This window comes from Lineus longissimus, chromosome 17, assembly GCF_910592395.1.
Source record: "Lineus longissimus chromosome 17, tnLinLong1.2, whole genome shotgun sequence".
NCBI classification, from domain to species: domain Eukaryota; kingdom Metazoa; phylum Nemertea; class Pilidiophora; order Heteronemertea; family Lineidae; genus Lineus; species Lineus longissimus.
In genome coordinates this window covers 14,503,062-14,521,135 of record NC_088324.1, presented here as the reverse complement: position 1 = coordinate 14,521,135, position 18,074 = coordinate 14,503,062, and the positions used below count along the sequence as shown (strand labels likewise).

Genomic DNA, 18,074 nt, shown 5'->3' with positions numbered 1-18,074 from the left:
ATATTTTTTTTTAAGGAATTTTCATCGTTTGGGAGAGAATTTAACTTTTATGGTGATATTAACCCTTTCTGGGCTGGTGGTCTCTACTATACTGTCTGTCAAGAAATGCTGTATTGAGTGACGCAGCATCCTCCTCCTTCTGGCCAGTACAAAATTGAAGTAAAAGCATTTGCTAGACTTTATTCATATCAGCCATTGTCTCTGTGGCTTGGTTGTGCCGAACTTCAAGAGCACGTCATTGCAGCTGTGAGTCCGTCCCATGAAGATATGAAGATCAGAAAGCAGCCTGGATGTGCCCATCTTCATGAGCAAGTACGTCATTAAATGAAAAAAACAAAAAGAAAAGACCATGTTTTCAGTTAGCCTTAAATATATAATTTTATTTACAAAATGCTCCCATAATTAAATAGGAATCCATCATAATCTGAAGCGATGCCCCTGTCACATGATAATTCCCGTTTTCACATGTAATAGTGTAATACAAATAAGCATACTGTTATTGTTGACAACCTCTGTTGAAAGATGACATCCGAGACAGGATTTTGGGAAACAGACTATTTCATGAATTGCCCTTTTTGGGAAGAAAACCAAAAAACCCATATTCTGAGTTTACAATGAACATTTCATCCCGAAATATAGCAAATAGATTGTGATTTTTTTTCAGTAACTACCAAATCAATACCGTCTTTGGCCCAAAGAGGACAAGGGGTAAGGTAAAGGGGTACAGATATAGCCTATACAGTGTAGAAAACAGCCGACAGTACTCAATGGTGGACAGTGAGGCTATAACTCTATCATGGCTATAATTGTACCACTTTGCCTAAGACACTTTTTTCTGCTTGGCTGACATACAAAAATAGTCTCAACAGTCCAACCCTTGACATAGACACTGCCATAGATCGCTTGTGAAGTTGTGTACGCTCTCATCTGCTGAATTACAAGTGAGAGGAAACCGACAGGCTCAACTGAGTGGTGAAACTTCTGTCTGGTGCTCAATTCACAAACTACCAGTACTCCAATTTCAAATGAGGCAGCAGACGTTTGCAAATGCTGCATTTGACCAAAGTTAGCATGATAAATTTGTCAGTTTATCAAGATCAAGATCATAATAGAATCTCCTTTTGCTTAGCTGTTTCACGCTAGTATTGATATATTGCAGCTAGGATTTGACTGATCTATAGCAATGTCAATGAACTGACCTCACAAAAGTAGCTCGGTTTTTGAATAGGAGTCAGGTCGGCCAAACACTATATTCATCAAAACTGGGACTCCAGTTGATGTACAGGCTGTACGCCATGGGTGAAGGCATCGAAGGAACAGCTTGACACTACAGCTGTTACATTTTAGAACACACCCGCTGTCAAGGAGATTGCAGGCATAGATGTCACAATGATTTCAGAGTACCGGGTAGTACTCTCTGTGATTACATCCATATTCAGCAATCCAATTCAACATCTATATGAATTTACATGGCAACTGTAACCAAGGTAACTTGCCCAACTATAGCAACAATCTCCATGACAATTGGTAAACAAAGAAAGCTATAGAAAATGATACATTGTTACTTTTACAGGTTTTTACAAGTTTTATCAGAACATGTAGACCGAAGGTGGCCCCAGCAAAAAAGGAATTTGAGACGTCAGAATCTAAATGGTGACGGAGTCTGAAAATGGCCTCGGGATTGGCAACAGTTTTAGGGTTTTATTCAAATTGTTATTCAGTACAAAATGATGACTTTTTTCAACCAGCATATCCTTTTTTGACCAAATTCACCTTCAGTCTCAGCTGTCAAGGTGAAATGTCAAACCTGATCACCCTGGGCTACCGAAATGGATCAACCCACAGCCCAAAGTACTGGGAATATATGAAAAAATGGCCACCCCATTCTACCAAGTAGGGGTGTGGGGAACAATCAACCATCGAAAAATCTAGTTTTAGCATTGTTTACAATTGTGAGTTTGTACAATGACTGAACATAATACAACACTAGGTGGCAGCACTAAGGCAGCGTTACGACTGCCGTTAGGATCTGTAGCATTATTTACAATATTATACAAGGTAATTGGCATTTAAAAGGTGCTTAAGTTTGTCCTGTGAAAATATCCTTTCTGACATATGGGTTCAACTGAGTGTGTTAAATTTTAACTGTTCTAGTTTGCTTGTTCGTTAAAAACAATCTCAAGGGGAGAACCATGAATGACTGTCGACCATCAGTAATTTGAGGTAAAGAGACCCATAATAGAGGGCGCCTCTCGGAAGTATCAGAAAATGCAGAAAAACCATTCTGAAAGCATGTTTGTGTACACTTTCAAATGCATACTTGCCCAGCCATTAATGCAGTGACATTGCAACTATGCAAAGACAGCCGGCAGTTGTTTCTGGTCTTCTCTACTCTGAAATAAGTCTTCTACGCCCAATATACTTAGGGATGTCTTGCAAAAGCACCTTAACACATGTCTACCAATTCTCAATCGAGTCCCACAACACTTGTTGTTCAGATTGCAGTTCAGATTCTATGGCCATTAAGCCTTGAAGTACTTAGGATTTTTAACTGAGTCTAAAAAATGGGGTCAACTCTTCCTAATACGAAGGACAAGAATTAAGTGAAAATATGAACTCTTTACTAGGAATCCCATTGAGAAAATTGACCAAAATAGTCATTTTGAAGCTCTGTGCGAGAATTTAGCAATTAAATAGCATTAGCAATACACATCTTACGTGTGTTCGGTCATAACACTTTTCTCATTGGCGAGTGTAAACCCATAAACGTTTGCAAGCCTTTTATTTTCAATTTTTTTTCAGATTTACAAAAAAACGTGAAAAATATGGACATGAGATGAAAAGGAAATCTAATTGAAGTTCCTGTTACAGGGTTGCCAAGTGAGCCTAACTTGCATTCACACAAAGCTGTGAATATTTCGGTGTTTACAGACCCAGACACAGGGATGACGAGGCATCAGAATCATTTCTGTAGAGCCAGTTCCTTCTTCACATTCAGCATTATAAAATCTACAAAAGTGGCTGGCGCAATTCACAGGAAAAAATAACTCAAGTCACTTAGACCGTTGTGTAATAAAATGCAAAATAACAAATTACGATCCAAACCATTGCATCACAAAATCATTAATATTAGTCCGACTCTGAATCAAAAACAAATAAATGGAGAGAAAAGTCCAGTTGCTAGTACTGGCGATCGCCTATTTCGCTTTTACAAGAGGGGTTTATGGTAAGAATATCATGATTATTTCTTAAATGTGTCACGCTGGTTTAACGCTGTGTACGCAGGCCATGTACATGTAGTGTGACTCTAGTGGGCCATGTAGTGTGACTCTAGTGCAGCTACTGCTTGATGTGCTGAGGCCTTTTGAAAACAAGGGCCTATTGATAATGATAAAAACACACATAACTGAAATCTGTTACTTCCTTTTACTGCGCCTATACTTGCATGCGTTATTCACTGATCAACCAAAAAACTCAATGTGCCGGAAAAATAGCATTGAATAGCCAATGCCCACTTTTGGCCGATATCTGTTTCTATGGTAACCACTTGGACATATTGGAAGCTTCTACATGGTTCTAATTAATCAATTAACATTTACTTAACTAATAATCGTGATTGTGACGCAAATAATCGATTGAGTGTTTGAATGAGGTCAATAAATGAAACATATCAGGGTAATTTGTTATATCGAGTTTGATACACCTATAAGTATGAATCAGATGCAGAGTGTGATTTTACAACAACACCCATTAGTACTTCACAAAGATTTATATCCGAAAAAATGATAAAAATATATAAGCCTGTACATATAATCATTTAAGTGAGACCATATGATGGCATATCCAGCCCATGTCAGAACTCATAAAACTATTAGTTATCTTTTAGTGTAAATGAACCCGAGATACAATGTTTAATAGCAGTACCATGATGTTGTGAGCCCAGCTCTAGCAAACTTTTGTATGATTCTTGATTTGAGCGTCAGTCATACTGTGATTACGCGCCCGTTTGGGGAGAGATGGCTGCGTAAATGTTTAAATAGCACACTGCACCACTTGTGGAAGTTCTAGAGATATTCAACTTGACTTTGGTTAATTAATATTGCCTAGATTGTTGAAAGAACACTTTAATTGCACAGTTAGTTGGCCAGTTATCTTAATGAGTAAATAGTGAATAACGTACAGAAGTGACGACTACACTAGCTTTGGTAACTGTGCCTTCTTGCATCAAGTCCCACTGTAAAAAACAACAACTTTGGGAAAGTTACATATATTTTTGCAAATCACTAGCTTCCATTTATTGGATGATTGTACAATACATCCAGTTTACCATTGATACTTGAACCACTGATGGTGAATACCACTGATTTCAATGACAGCAAAGTCTAGCGCAAGGTACAACACTTTTCCGTAATTTAAGCTTGCAGGCGAGTGTTACCTCAAAATCACAGATTCAACGTCATGTTTAGAACTGGAGATTCAACAGTTATTTGTCAGTGCACAACTGGTTTTTTGCTCAGATAAGGTCAATGAAGAGAACGTGAACCCTCTCTTTGAACTGACTGACTCGTATAGCCTCATGTTTTGGCAACCAGGAAAGGGGTTGAAAAACAAAACCCCTTGAGATTAAAATGTGTCCAATTGATATGAATTAAGTGTCACCCCTAGACACCAAGTCCTGATACAATTAACTTTAACCAATGTGTAAAAAGAACCGCTTGAAATGTACAAACAGTCAGTGATTATCATAAGCACTATATAGAGGTCAAAATAAACCCCTGGTATGCAAGGATAGTCAGAATGGCTTTTATTATGTTTCCTCCTTTAGCTTGAAGCAAAGTACACTAATATTTGGCAATCAAAGATTGTTTCATAAGCCAAGCACAACTAAAGCATTGAAGAGAACAAGCATTGAAATAAAACAAAAAGACCTCTACTCCAATTATGCACAGTACTTAACTTAGTTTTATATTATGTGAGAACAATTACCCAAGGCTGCACATCAGGCCCTACGTAGGTTTTTGGCCATGGGCGGTTCGCAAAATGCTACTTTTGGCCATTAATCAGAAAAATTGTCGATATCTGCATGAAAAACACGTTTTGTCCGCGGCCCTCAAGCTTAGGGTCTGCACATAGAAGCACTTGGAACGAGATGTAATAGCATGTGAACCTTTGTACCTCATTTTTTCTAAGAATACTAGGCCTCGTGGCCCAACCAATACTCTGGGCCATGATAACAAGCAACCTCGGCTTTTAAACAAATTACGCTTCTGCGGCGTTTATTAAAGACCATCTGTACTTGAGACACACACACAGGCGACTAAGCAGATCACACACACAGCGAATTAAAATGTGGCCAAAATGAGGCAACAGTCGGATTGACATTGCTATTCGGTCAAATGAGTCAACTGCTACCCCAACAAAGGGAAATTTCTATCACTTTGACTGTGGTCCTTGACTTAGTCGCCTGTGAGTGCTGTAATTTATCATGGAATCTGTTTAATCGATGCAGTCACGTTTTATACTGGATATTTAACGCTTCCAGCCAAGGAACATCACAACAAGGGAAGAACGAAAATGGATGAGCTCCCGTTAACTTTTCAACAACAATAGACATTGAAATTTTGTGCTCTTGAAATTTTGCAACAACAAATTTGTGACTTGCTTTTTCGAAATCTACAAAGCACGAAGTCTTACTGCAACCTGGCCCTTGATATTGTGGAGAACTTTTGACAAAACAACAACTGGATGAAAAAACACTATGAGAACATCAATGGGTTGGTTACAAGAAAAATCAAAACCTTTTTAACAATATTAACGTCAATACATTTTGCAACAGAGCTTATTTTTGCACACAGTGAATCTTACTTGCGACTTTGTGCTAATTTGATGGAAGAATCCACATGAAGAACCAGAAAACTGTCAAGGCTCTTTGAGTACCGCGTGGCATCTAATCTGATTGCTAAATTTGATAGATTGATGGGTAAATATATGCTTTAGATCATTTTTATCATTCGAGGACCTCTTCTTGAGAACTAAAAACATCCAATAGTACTTTCTTGTAAAGCTGTGCTTGTGAAACGTCGGCGAAATAGAATTAAGATCCTCAATGACATAATGCCTGCATCAAAAATGACAAATAAAGAACATAAATAATGACAGCTTCAACCGAATAATTTGCAAAGACATCGATTTAAGAACTTGAAAAAATCTGAGACACGTTTTTAGTCGATGATGATGTTTGCATCTGGATCACAGAACAAGTTATGGTAATGACAGTCAGCAATTACGACAGGAGAAACATAAGTAGGATTTTCAAGGCATAAAAATCCAAATTAAAAATTGTGAAAGTTGCTATTGACTACTCAGCCAACTGTTGAAACCAAATAATCTCATCCCTTGATGAAATCAAACAGGAAGGTATTAACTTTTCTATTCACATGTAGAAATCTAAACTGTTTTCCCCACACGATAATTATCCCATAGAAAACCGGTCAACCAGCAAACCCCTGGGGCTTAACTCTGTGAGGACTTGTGTAATATATCAACATACAGCAATCTAAGACTGCTTCATTCATTGCTAAGACATCTAAACAAAGGGTGAGCTAGCTGGTATATGTGATCCATGACCATCAAACAACTTGGTATAGCCAACCCATTGTCTATGCAAATCAAACATATTGAAAGGCATTGGGAGACAATGAGTATCACCAGTCATTACAGAGTTAAGCCATAGTCCTGCTGTGTTACATCATTTTATTGTACATTGAGCAACTGTAGGGCTGTATGCAGACACTGTACATTATACCACTGATCAAGCCTACTCTATTTCACCTCAAGATGTAGAAATACCTGTACATTATTCATATAGGGCTGAACATAGGATACATACACATATACAAGCATCTCAAAATGGATTTTTTTGTGTTTTTTTTGAAGAAATGTTCAGAAAATATGCAATTTACTTCAAAATGAATCCAAATGGATTCATTAAGATTTCAGTATGAGTTGCAGTTTGTATAATGGCCAGGCAATTCCACATACTTGAAGTGACAAACTACTTGAAGAGGATGCCCAGTTTTTTGTCAAATGTACACGGTTATAATTACAGAGTAAGCAAGTCATTTTGTCGGAACTCTATAAAACATGCCAGTCCTGCTCACAGAGATAAAATATGTACATTCAAGAAATTCACTCCCATCTTTCCTGAATGGAGTGCACCAATGCATTAACTAGAAGAGTCTATTCAGGAAAATGGGGAAGGGAGTAACCTTTACAGCCCACTTTCCTGAATAGACTAACCTATACATTTACTGGATGAGTCCATGCAGGGACAGGGGTGAAAGACTCCCACTTTTCTGAAATGACTGCTCTAATTCACTAATATGCTGTTTCCCAAGGAAATTTTGAAATTAGGTACAGCATATGACCGAAGAATAGTCATCTGATCGACATATTTTATATCTCCAAACACAGAAATGCGCAAATGGCAGTTGTTACATGTTTGAGAACGCCAACAACCATTTAGAGGGATTCAATTGTACAAAGGAGTGAGACAAAATTGACCATCACGAATAGACTAAAGCAGGTCACATGACCGTCATGTGATCTAATCACATGACACCTACTTCCAAGACATAACAACATTGGTCCGCTTGGACTTAAACTAGATAGTGCTGTGCACTTGTTTCTCTGCCGGATTCTGGTCACTCCGCAAAAACACTCCCTCTGCTGGAGATTCCATCACTCCGATAAAACGCTATGACTAGGTTTCCAAATATTGATATCATCGCAGGTAAATAAATAATCGACTCTTTTTTTATAAAAGGTAATACACAACTGTACAAGTTTTGTGCAAATACAATCTCCCATCTTCCCGTGACAACGTCACCATAAGGAGCCGTATTTCCCACATTATCCACTAGGGGCGCAACTGTTTATGGTAGGTAATGAAGCATAATGGTAGCGCCCCCTTTCAGGTGATTCTCGTATACAAATTGGACAACAAAATTGTTCGAACACAAAGGGGTGCCGCCTACTGGCGAGCGATTGTTCGTGGTCAGTCACCAGTAAAATACTGAGTCAGCAATTTTGATATAAAATGCATGATGAAGACAGCTGTATGGATCTTGTTCTGACCAGCTCCCCCTTTTGTTAACTGTTATAATCAAATATCCAATCGATAGTGGTTGGTAACACATCAGATACACAATATAAAACGTCCATTTGACCAATATTTGAAATCACGTTGTCTCTCTCTTACAAAATTAATATACGTTTTCGTCTACGGCAATCTCTTCCTGATCCTAAGGTATGATGTCTGTTTCTAAGTTCTTGAGAAGTATGACAAATTCTCGATCTGGCGATCAAGTTCTTTGTTCAAGTCGTAATACAGATAGAATACATCGAGGGCTTCGTATCAAAACATCAAAAATGCAGCAGGTTAAATTGAACACTTTTGAACTCCTGTACACTTGCCACTATTTCCATAGCAATGTTTTCCATTCTATGGCAACGCTTGCTACTTCCATAGCAACACTTGCCATTCCATAGCAACACTTCCACTCCATAGTGCCACTTGCCATTCCATAGCAACACTTGCCATTCCATAGCAACACTTCCACTCCATAGCAACACTTGCCATTCCATAGCAACACTTGCCATTCCATAGCAACACTTGCCACTCCATAGCTACATATGTCACTTCCAAAGCTATCCACCTTTTTCCACAGAAATCACTAGGGCATTAATACGGCAGTCACCTATTCTTTCTGTGGAACCAAATTAGTACATTCATTGTTTCCATGGAAACGACCTTGCTGTTTCCATGGTAACTGTTTATGGTGCATGATCCTCCACCTGAATTCTCACATCTTCCTCCAGGAATCGTTGGTCCATTTTTACTGATTAAAAAGTCGGCATCGTAATCTGATTGTTATCCACTGACGGTAAGATACGTCCACATTAGATTCATATTTCTGAATATGAATACCCAACATCACAACACAAATTTGCAATCAACTTTTGTATTCCAAGTGTCAATCAATATTTTTACCATTGTGTCATACTGAGGGACTCAACGTACCAGCATTGTCAAATGGAAAAGTCTAAACAGATCCTTCGCTAACAAAGCAACATTTTCGACTGGCTCATAATTTCATCTTTAGGGTTATAGCCCATGTTCTTCCGCTGTAGGAACATATGAATCTCGCGGAAGGACGGTCGGCTCACGTCGTTCTGATTCCAACATTCTCGCATCAAATCGTATATTTCTTTTGGGCAATTTGACGGGATGGGCGGGTATATCTCCTGCCCGTCCTGGCGATAGAAATGTCCACAGTTTTCAATTACTTGTTCGTCAGTTAAATGCTCGTATGGCTGGATTTTGGCAAATGTCAACACCTCCCACAGAGTAACAGCGAATGACCAGACATCACTTTTACTCGTGAATTTGCCCTGAAATTAGAATGATGAAGATGCATTAGAATGATGTAATGATATCTGATATTAGACATTTGGTTGAGTTTGTGGCCAATAGTCCCAAGAACATTACCTCTTTAGTTCATTTTATTCAGGAGAAAATCTGATGGAAACTTCTCAATTTTGGACTACTCGAAGTTTTGAACACCAACCTCGGATTATACATGTTCTCACACAATACTCACTAATAATACAGATTCCCACGCCATCCATCTGATAGGAAGTACAGCCCTTCCTTCGATCCTGTAATAATCAGCTTGATATAAACTCCGACTCATGCCAAAGTCGCTGATTTTTATCGTGTACTGATGTCCGACGAGACAGTTTCTCGTGGCGAGGTCTCGGTGCACCATGTTGAGAGATTCTAAGTACTTCATTCCTGAGGCGACTTGTGACGCCATGAAAATCAGACACCCATAGCTGAAAAGAAGATTACGAGAATTGGAATTTTTCTGCAACATTACATCCCAATGCCTTACACACACATCTTGATTCTGATGTTTGATAAAGACTTTGAGGACACCACATTTTCATCTTGGTTTGATGCATTTGCCCCCCCCCCCCCCTCCCATCACCAGCTACACCCCTGATGAAACCAGCAGTTCAATACCTACCTCAGAATCGGTGCATTGGATGCCTTGGCAGTACTGTATATGTTCTCGGGGATGTGTTGTTGTATGAATTGATTCAAGTCGCCAAACTTCATATATTCTACTATAACTAGGGGCGGGTCGTCCTCACTGCACATGCCCAGAACACGAACGATGTTAGGGTCTTTGAGACGCGACATTATCTTCACCTCCTTCTGGAAATCGAGCCTGGAAAGTGAGGAATGTTTAGATTAGTTGAAATGAGAGGAGATAACCTCGGCAGACTGACCGTTTGAAATGTTTTTGGAAAATGTAGAAGTTACTTGAGAAGAACATCCATCATGAGCTAAATGGTACTATCAGAGAGTCCAGGTCAACAGCTTTCCATGTTCAGATCACCGACCAGTGAACTCTGAACTTACCTAGCCTGATTGCTGGCACCCTTCCTTAGCATTTTGACAGCAACCAAAAGTGACCGCGAGGCCGTGCGATTGACGAGGAAATCATCGCCAAGATATTCTATGATCCTCTGAGCTTCACAAAGATGCACCTGAAATGAGCGGAAAGTCGAATAGAAATTCAAATATGTCTTTATAGAGTCTGTGGTATTCGTATGAAATATCAAGTTTTCAGATGCGATAATTCGTGTTCTAGCATGGTACATGCTACCGTACGCATTTCTAAACTGCCAGTCTATTCAAAACACTGAAATATCTGAATACACTGCCAGAGTCCGTCCAGTTCAGCCACTTTGAACCAGTAACAAAGGACAGAATGCTGACAGACACCGGCCTTCGTCTGGCACATCATAGGATCCTTCCACGCCCCTACATCACACCGGAAATGGTTTACGACTTTGACAGTGCCAACAAACTACTTACCTCTCCAAATTGTCCTTCACCAAGTTTCTCAATAAATTTCAGGTTCTCTCTTGGGAATTCTATCACGCATTGGTCATTCGTCTCCGGTGCTCCGTGTAGTAAGTCCGGGTTGGGTACCGCGTAAACGTTACTACCGCTCACACCCTGGATGTTCGGCATCGTCAGGATATCGCTGGTTGCATAGAAAGGGTCGACTGGTTTTACGGTCGACTTCTGGTATGGGTTTTCGATGACGGGTGCCGAGGGTGGCACAGAGAACATCAGCGATGATTTCGTGACGTCTGGGATGGCATATTCTCGTGATGCTATCGTGTTGGTATCTGTAATGAGTAATGCCCACAAAACGATGAAATTTGTTCTATTTTTTGTTAATTTTGAAAATATATATGAAAATGTGAAAATGTGTTAATCTGATCCGAAGCCAAGCAGGATGTATGAATCATGCAAAGTTCAATGAAACTATTTTGAAAATGTGATAAAAACTGAAAAAAGATGATGAAAAAAGATGACATCAGTAAAGTAGTTGACAATACAACAACCAAATATTTCAGATCGCCGTATAAATTTACTTCTACGTTGAATAAACCTGCTTTAACCGATTTCCTCAGAAAGTAATTAACATGATTCCAAGTCATTCTGTAAGTTGACTTCACTTCTTCATGGTTGACCTTTATGTCAACTTTTACTTGAGCATTCTTGATATCAAGGTATGCTACATGAATTTTACATCTAACTTCTTTTGAACAACACATTCATCCCATTTGCTGCTGGACTTTGCTGTGAAACATTGAAAACTTCATCAATTCAAGCTGGCCTTGAATCAACATGCTTTTGGCTGAGATTGAGTAAAACTTCCCGTTCTATCAAGGGGAACCATTTTAAGTCAATGAGTCCCAGCAGCAAATGGGTAATAACAGATAATAAATCGAGAAATTAATCAATGATCAGTATAAATAAACATGATGACATGTAACATTACGAGATGGGAGGGACTTATGGGTAAGAATCAAAGTGTGGTAAAAAATGATGAAAAAATCAGAACTTTGGTGAAAATCATGGCTTGTAAAATTGTAATTTTGGAGAGGTTTGCCAAATGAATGATGGGAACTATAGATGAGCCTATCATGCATCAGATGGAGTCACATCAGATGCGGAGCTGCCTTTTGTGCGCTGTGCTGAAAAATTAGGAAAAATGTATCCCATTTCCACATTTTGTGCATTTCCGGGGTGCGTCATGCAAATTTTGTTCATTTTTTAGGGTGTTCATGCAAATTTTGATTTGTACTCATCTTTTTTGGTTTCATAATTTTTGTGGATTTTTGATCAACATAGAAAAAAAATGCACAAAGCTTATCAAAATCGATGCTTGTAGAAAATTTCAGAAAATTTTCAGAACAATATACGCCTTTTTTCTAACGTTTTAACGTTCTGTTACTGACCTGTAAAAAACTCCACGAAAATGTTCTCAAACCTTGGCAGCCCAGCACGATGGATATCAAAAACTAAATTCCCAGATACCCGCTGTAAACCCACAAGAAGTAAAAAATACTGGAAATTGATAAAACATGACCAAAAACCACAAAAATTAAACCCAATGCCTTTCCTCCCATAACCATAATGAAACACAGGATTATAGTGCACGAAATAAACGATAGCCAAAATAAGGTAGTTACGAATCCGACTACCAGGGGGCGCACATGGCTTCATGCACTATACATGTTTAAATACACCTACAGTGTATACCTGTTGACTCGGGGGTCTTGAGCGGTGGCAAGTCGGGGAGTTTCCGTGACTGCAGACATTCGTCTAATTCGTGATATATATCGTTATTGCAGCGGTCGATATCGCGATCTGACTCCATATCTGATTGGCCGATTGAATTATACATGTTACCGTTCGATAATTTTCCATTCACGGTGATATTTGGATGAAGATCGTTCAGGTTGATGCTGATTGGTTTATCAACCGGTTTGACATTACGGCGATTGTTGTTATGTTTCAGCGTCCGCTGTCGCCATATTATCGCCAAGACGATAAGAATCAAGATGATGATAAGTGCAGCGAGAGCTCCGACGATGATACCGATTTTCTTGTCGTCCAAAGATGGCGTATGCTTCCGCGGGACCTCGATATCATTGTTGCCGTTTTCGCCTGATGGAATGATTTCACCTGTTGGAAATAAACAAATAGGAAATGATTTGATGCGATTAGTTTAGTAAGGCCAAATTCAGTTCATACTCATCAAAAAAGATGGAAGCACTGATTTTTATAAAACTATTGATGCAGACATGTTAGACCGCCTTGATCTTTTTACCTACATCTATCAATCAATTAATCAATCAATCTATTTCGAAATATTGAACTATAGGTCGGAGAGAAGAGCCGACTCCATTTTAAATAGGATAAAGAATTAAATTACTATCATAACTGACGTTGGCGAGCATAGCCTCGAGGCAACACAGCAAAATCCATTTTAAAGAATATTTTTTCACGCAAAGCTGCAAATAGTGATGAATGCATCAAATGAAATAGATATAAAGCACTCACAATTGTGAACGTGACTCAAATTTTGTGAATTTGTGCAGCAGACAAAACACTTTACTTTCACAAACGAACAAAGCTCAACAAGACAAAGTGTTAATCAAAAATTTTGAATATTTTAGTTTAAATTTTCTTATACCTCCCCTGCTCATTTCTTATTTAATCATTTCTCAGAATACGTTAGTTCACATATGAATAAAATGTAAGCCTTGTGTGCCGATTATCAAATATAATCTTCCCACATGTGTTTATACAAAAGCCAAGTTTATATTTAGAGAGAAAGAATTGTTGACACCAACTAGAGAGAAAGGAAATGTTCTACCTATTTTAACATCAAAATGACTCAGAAAAGAAATCTGAGGTTCCATCTAACAGCAAAAATTTGAAATTTGAAAACTGCTATTATATGAAAGGAATAGTTCTTGAGCTATGACGAATGAATCTATTCTGAAGAAACTGAGAAAAATGTCTACTATTCTATTTTTTTTAAGAATTAAAGAAGTAATTTGGAAACTAAGGTTTGATAACTGAATAGTGAGTCCCTTTAACAGTTAATAGAAAGGCGCAAAATACTTTCCTCTGCTTCGGAATGTCCAAGCGTTATAATGTACATACATGTAGTTCCTCTTCCCTTCTACAGGTGGCTCCCCTAGTACTTAAATAGGGCACCTTTCCTCTCATGTGACTTATCCACTGATTTTCGAAATCGTGGAAATTTTTTAACACTTTTCCGAAGCAGAAGAAGTTTGTGATGTGAATATATAGAACAAAGGATAATCAACTCAACAAAGTGTGGTGGACCAAAGAACAGCAATCGCGGTGAAGCAAAGAGTGCATACTCAGTTCTGCACTGTCAGAAATGTTTGAGATTTAGAAATACCGGCAAAAAATTGGTTACATTAGGTTGGAGAATTAAACCGAATTCAAATTTGAAGGGTTTACAGGGCAAAGTTCGGGTAACATCGGTTGGGATTGAAAAAGGCTCAGAAAAATGTGACACGAAAAGTTTAAGCTGGATCAAGTAGGAATATGAGAAACGGTTTTCAGAAGATCGGGATCTGTGCTGGGTGCTCCAGGAATCTTTGTAAAAAATATCTCAAGTTTGTTTGATGTTTTTTGTCTTGTCTGCTGTACCGATGTGTACTTTCTTGGCCCGAGGGACTGACCAAGGAGGTAGACATTGCAGTTATCATGGACAAGAGTTGTGCCAACCTTTAGGTGGCGAGACATCTTTTCATTTCATGAAGCTACTTTTAGTTTCTGACTTATTTTTCAACAAACGTCGCAAAATACAGAGAAATACCATCAAAAAGGGTCTAAAATACAAATCCCGGAGCACAAAACACTTTACGTAGCTATATCTTAAATGTGCAGAGACCTGAGAAAAGGAAAGTTAAGAAAAAAGGAATTGCGCACCAGGCGTGGCTACCCCGAGATGCTAGAACTGGGGCTTTGGCAATCTCGCCCCGATCATGACAACTGAACATACAACTATTGTCCATATTTTAACTTTAAAAGCGTTGTTTCCATAAAGATTCTTCCTTTTGGATTCACCACTGAATGCTAATCTAACTTGGAATTCGTAAGGCGAGTCACAAGTGTAACAGATCACCCACCTGAGTCAAACTGAAGTGAGTCGATATTTTATACTATTTACACGTCACAGCAAGTAGCTCTGTGAAACAGTTATACCAAACCAGCCCTTGATGCCAACAGATAACTGAACTCTCAAACAAGCTGACTCCAAAATGTACTTGAACTATTGTAGTTCAAGCCACTTTTATGCAGTTTTCAACAATCATCTTGTCTAAATAATGTATTCTGATGTAGTTTTTCAACCAGTTTGCACAAATGAAACTGGTTTTCATGTGTTATAGCATCTCGGTTAAGGTGTACGTAGCCACACCTGACATTGGAAGCCTCCACCTTACCGGTGAATATGGAATAGTTCCCTCTACCTAGCTCTCCGTCATACACACCTCCGGGGAATATAGGGGTGACACGGGTGGTCGGGATGGATGTGGGGGGCGGCAACTCATCGCTGAAGTTACCGATCGCTGGCTCTGTAATGGTCAGATAAGAATTACGTGCATATAGAATACAACTTTGAACAATTACGCTCGGAAGGGATTCAAACCCTTGACATCTTAGTAAGTAGCCCAGCACTATCTCTTTACAGAAATTGGAGTTATCTATCAAACATCCCTGGCAGTTCCTCTCAGTTAATTGTTTTCAGAAGTTTTCTCATCCCACAAAAATGACTCGTCTTCTTCTTACCTGACTCAAAGTGCACCTCGCTCATCAGCATCCAACGTGCATCAAAGGTCAAGGACACCTTCACATACTTCCCGACCAGATTACTCAGTTTCACTTTCACCCACCGCGCAAACTCCATCAGCTCATCGCGCATGTAAATAAACGTCACAACATTGTCCCCATACTTGTAATACTTCCCGCCGACGCTAAAAGAAATTTTCGCCATTCGGAAAACGCGGACCTCCTTTGAGAAGAAGTTATTACAATGGAACGAAACGGAGGAAAAGTTCCGCACAGTGTCAAATTTGAAGATTATTTCCACAGGTTTATTGATGGTGGTTTCGTTTTTCCATCCAACCCACTCGTAACCTTTCATTCCGAGAGCTTGTGGGTCCAAGCGAAAGTTCGACGGGCCTTCTTCTCCATCTGTGAGCTGGCCCATTCCACCCGATAGAAAGTTATCCTGTATTTTCCCGTCATACGTGAAGTCGAATAAGTCCACTTCGGCTCCACGCTTGTCCCCCTGAGGCATGTCATATGAGATGGTTCCATCTGAAGCAAAGGCGGAACAAGATTAGACTGGAATTCAATATCACCTCAAAAGTACACAGCACCTCAAACCATGTCTATGATTTGTAAAGGCAGTCGGTAAAGGACTTTAAAATTGAGAATAAGGCATCAACTTCAACTTGGTGTCCAGAATGTCATGAGGTTTGAATAAATTAGAACAGATGGCACCACTCTCAAAGGAATTCATGCTGCATAACATGAGAAGAATAACTTTCAACTCAGTTTTGATACATATTGACAATCTCCCTTTTTTTACTGCTTGGGTTGTCACTGCACTAATTGGAGGAAGTTGACACAACAATCACCAAGGTGAAGCTTAAATGCATCTGGAGCTAAAGTTGTTGTCAAAATGGGTTCATTTTTGTTGACTTATAGAGTCTGGCTTTTAAAATTATCGTCAAATGTACCCGTGGTACAGTACAAACACTTGATCAGATCAGGTTGTACTTTGCTAATGGAACCGACCCAAATTTACATATCAAACATTGAATTCGTTAAAGTTTGTCCTTTTAATAAGTTTTTAGCTAGAAAAACCCAACACTTCAATAAGTAGATAACATCAACACCAATGTCAACCTTGTGTGTACAATGTTCCGGAACTTCATTGAGCAGACGACATCGAACCTAGCGATCAGGGCGGATATTGACTAGATACCAGAGAGTGAGAGATATCCGCGGCAGAAAAATTTTTTACCATTAAATCACCATTAGCGGACATTTGCCATTTTTTTCACTTGTAAGCCCCCTTGGGTGCAATGCGTAAATAGGTTTCCAATCAGATTTTTTCAAGTTGGTAGTTTATTTTTCAGCTCTACTCCTCTGTAACGTCGTAACGGCTTAATATCTCGCAACTTGATCCTACATAGGATCATGAGATGTTTTTGCCAATAAAAGGGCGTACGAACCTTTCCAAGGACATCCATACAGCTCGACCCTCATACAGACGGTGCGAGGGTGCGTGCTATATGGGACGAATCTGATCTTCCTGGCGATGATCGGCGGGTCAACCTCCCGTAGCTCTGCTAGGTATGTGTTCGTGTTGCCTTGGAAAATCTGCAAAGATAGAAGGGGGATTTGGTGAAAATCAAAACATGTTATGGAAATCTTAGATTTTGGTTAAAACTTGGAACATTTTGTGGCAATCTGAAAAACGTGGTCGAAATCAAGAAATCCTGTAAAAATCTGAAAATTTTTGTGAAAATCAGGTGAATGACGGTACGAGTTAGACTTGCCCAGGATTATCTTCAAACATCGAAAAATATTTTGAAATATAACTGACCACAACGTTCCATCATCGCGAGGCATTCCAATATAGCATTTCTTTGACATGAAAATCAAATCAAGACCTCATCTCCGGTTCCAATCCGTTTAAGCTCCCATGATTCACCTCTTGATGGTCAGTACCGACAATGGCCATAATTGCCCAATCAACTGTCTCATATTCGTGTCAAAAATTAATAATAATGCGTAAAATCCTTTGTTCTTGGGTCAATGGTCATTCGTAATGGAAGGTTATTGCATATTGGGCAATCACTGAATACAAATTAGAATTATGTAAACGATCCGCCCTCTGTCCTTTTGGGCATATTTTGATCATTAAGGCAGACCGCATCTTGGGGACAAATATACTAATGATATTTGTTGTCAGATTAATGACCACTGCCCTCTATTTTATGCCGGGGCAATCCCAATATATTTGTGGCTGAAATTGTCAGTGCAAATACCAATTTGCAATGCACATTTTATTATGTTTGACAAC

At 39.1% G+C, this 18,074-nt stretch overlaps 1 protein-coding gene across 9 annotated transcripts in view; it reads right to left on the bottom strand.

Annotated features, from left to right (window-relative positions):
- Positions 1 to 352: 352 nt before the first annotated feature.
- The window catches only part of LOC135501091 (discoidin domain-containing receptor 2-like), a 206,177-nt gene continuing 188,455 nt past the window's right edge, over positions 353 to 18,074 (bottom strand). For 4 of the 9 annotated variants that reach the window (XM_064792885.1, XM_064792886.1, XM_064792887.1 and 1 more), the window contains 9 exons: positions 17,221 to 17,368; positions 15,767 to 16,297; positions 15,421 to 15,552; positions 12,683 to 13,117; positions 10,949 to 11,268; positions 10,490 to 10,617; positions 10,092 to 10,295; positions 9,663 to 9,897; positions 353 to 9,453 (listed from right to left, as the gene is read on the bottom strand). In XM_064792885.1, coding sequence (XP_064648955.1) covers positions 9,121 to 9,453; positions 9,663 to 9,897; positions 10,092 to 10,295; positions 10,490 to 10,617; positions 10,949 to 11,268; positions 12,683 to 13,117; positions 15,421 to 15,552; positions 15,767 to 16,297; positions 17,221 to 17,368 — 2,466 coding nt within the window. In that variant the 3' untranslated portion in view covers positions 353 to 9,120. The remainder of the gene's footprint in view (positions 9,454 to 9,662; positions 9,898 to 10,091; positions 10,296 to 10,489; positions 10,618 to 10,948; positions 11,269 to 12,682; positions 13,118 to 15,420; positions 15,553 to 15,766; positions 16,298 to 17,220; positions 17,369 to 18,074) is intronic. The other 5 variants (XR_010449554.1, XM_064792888.1, XM_064792891.1 and 2 more) reach the window with 5 other exon arrangements.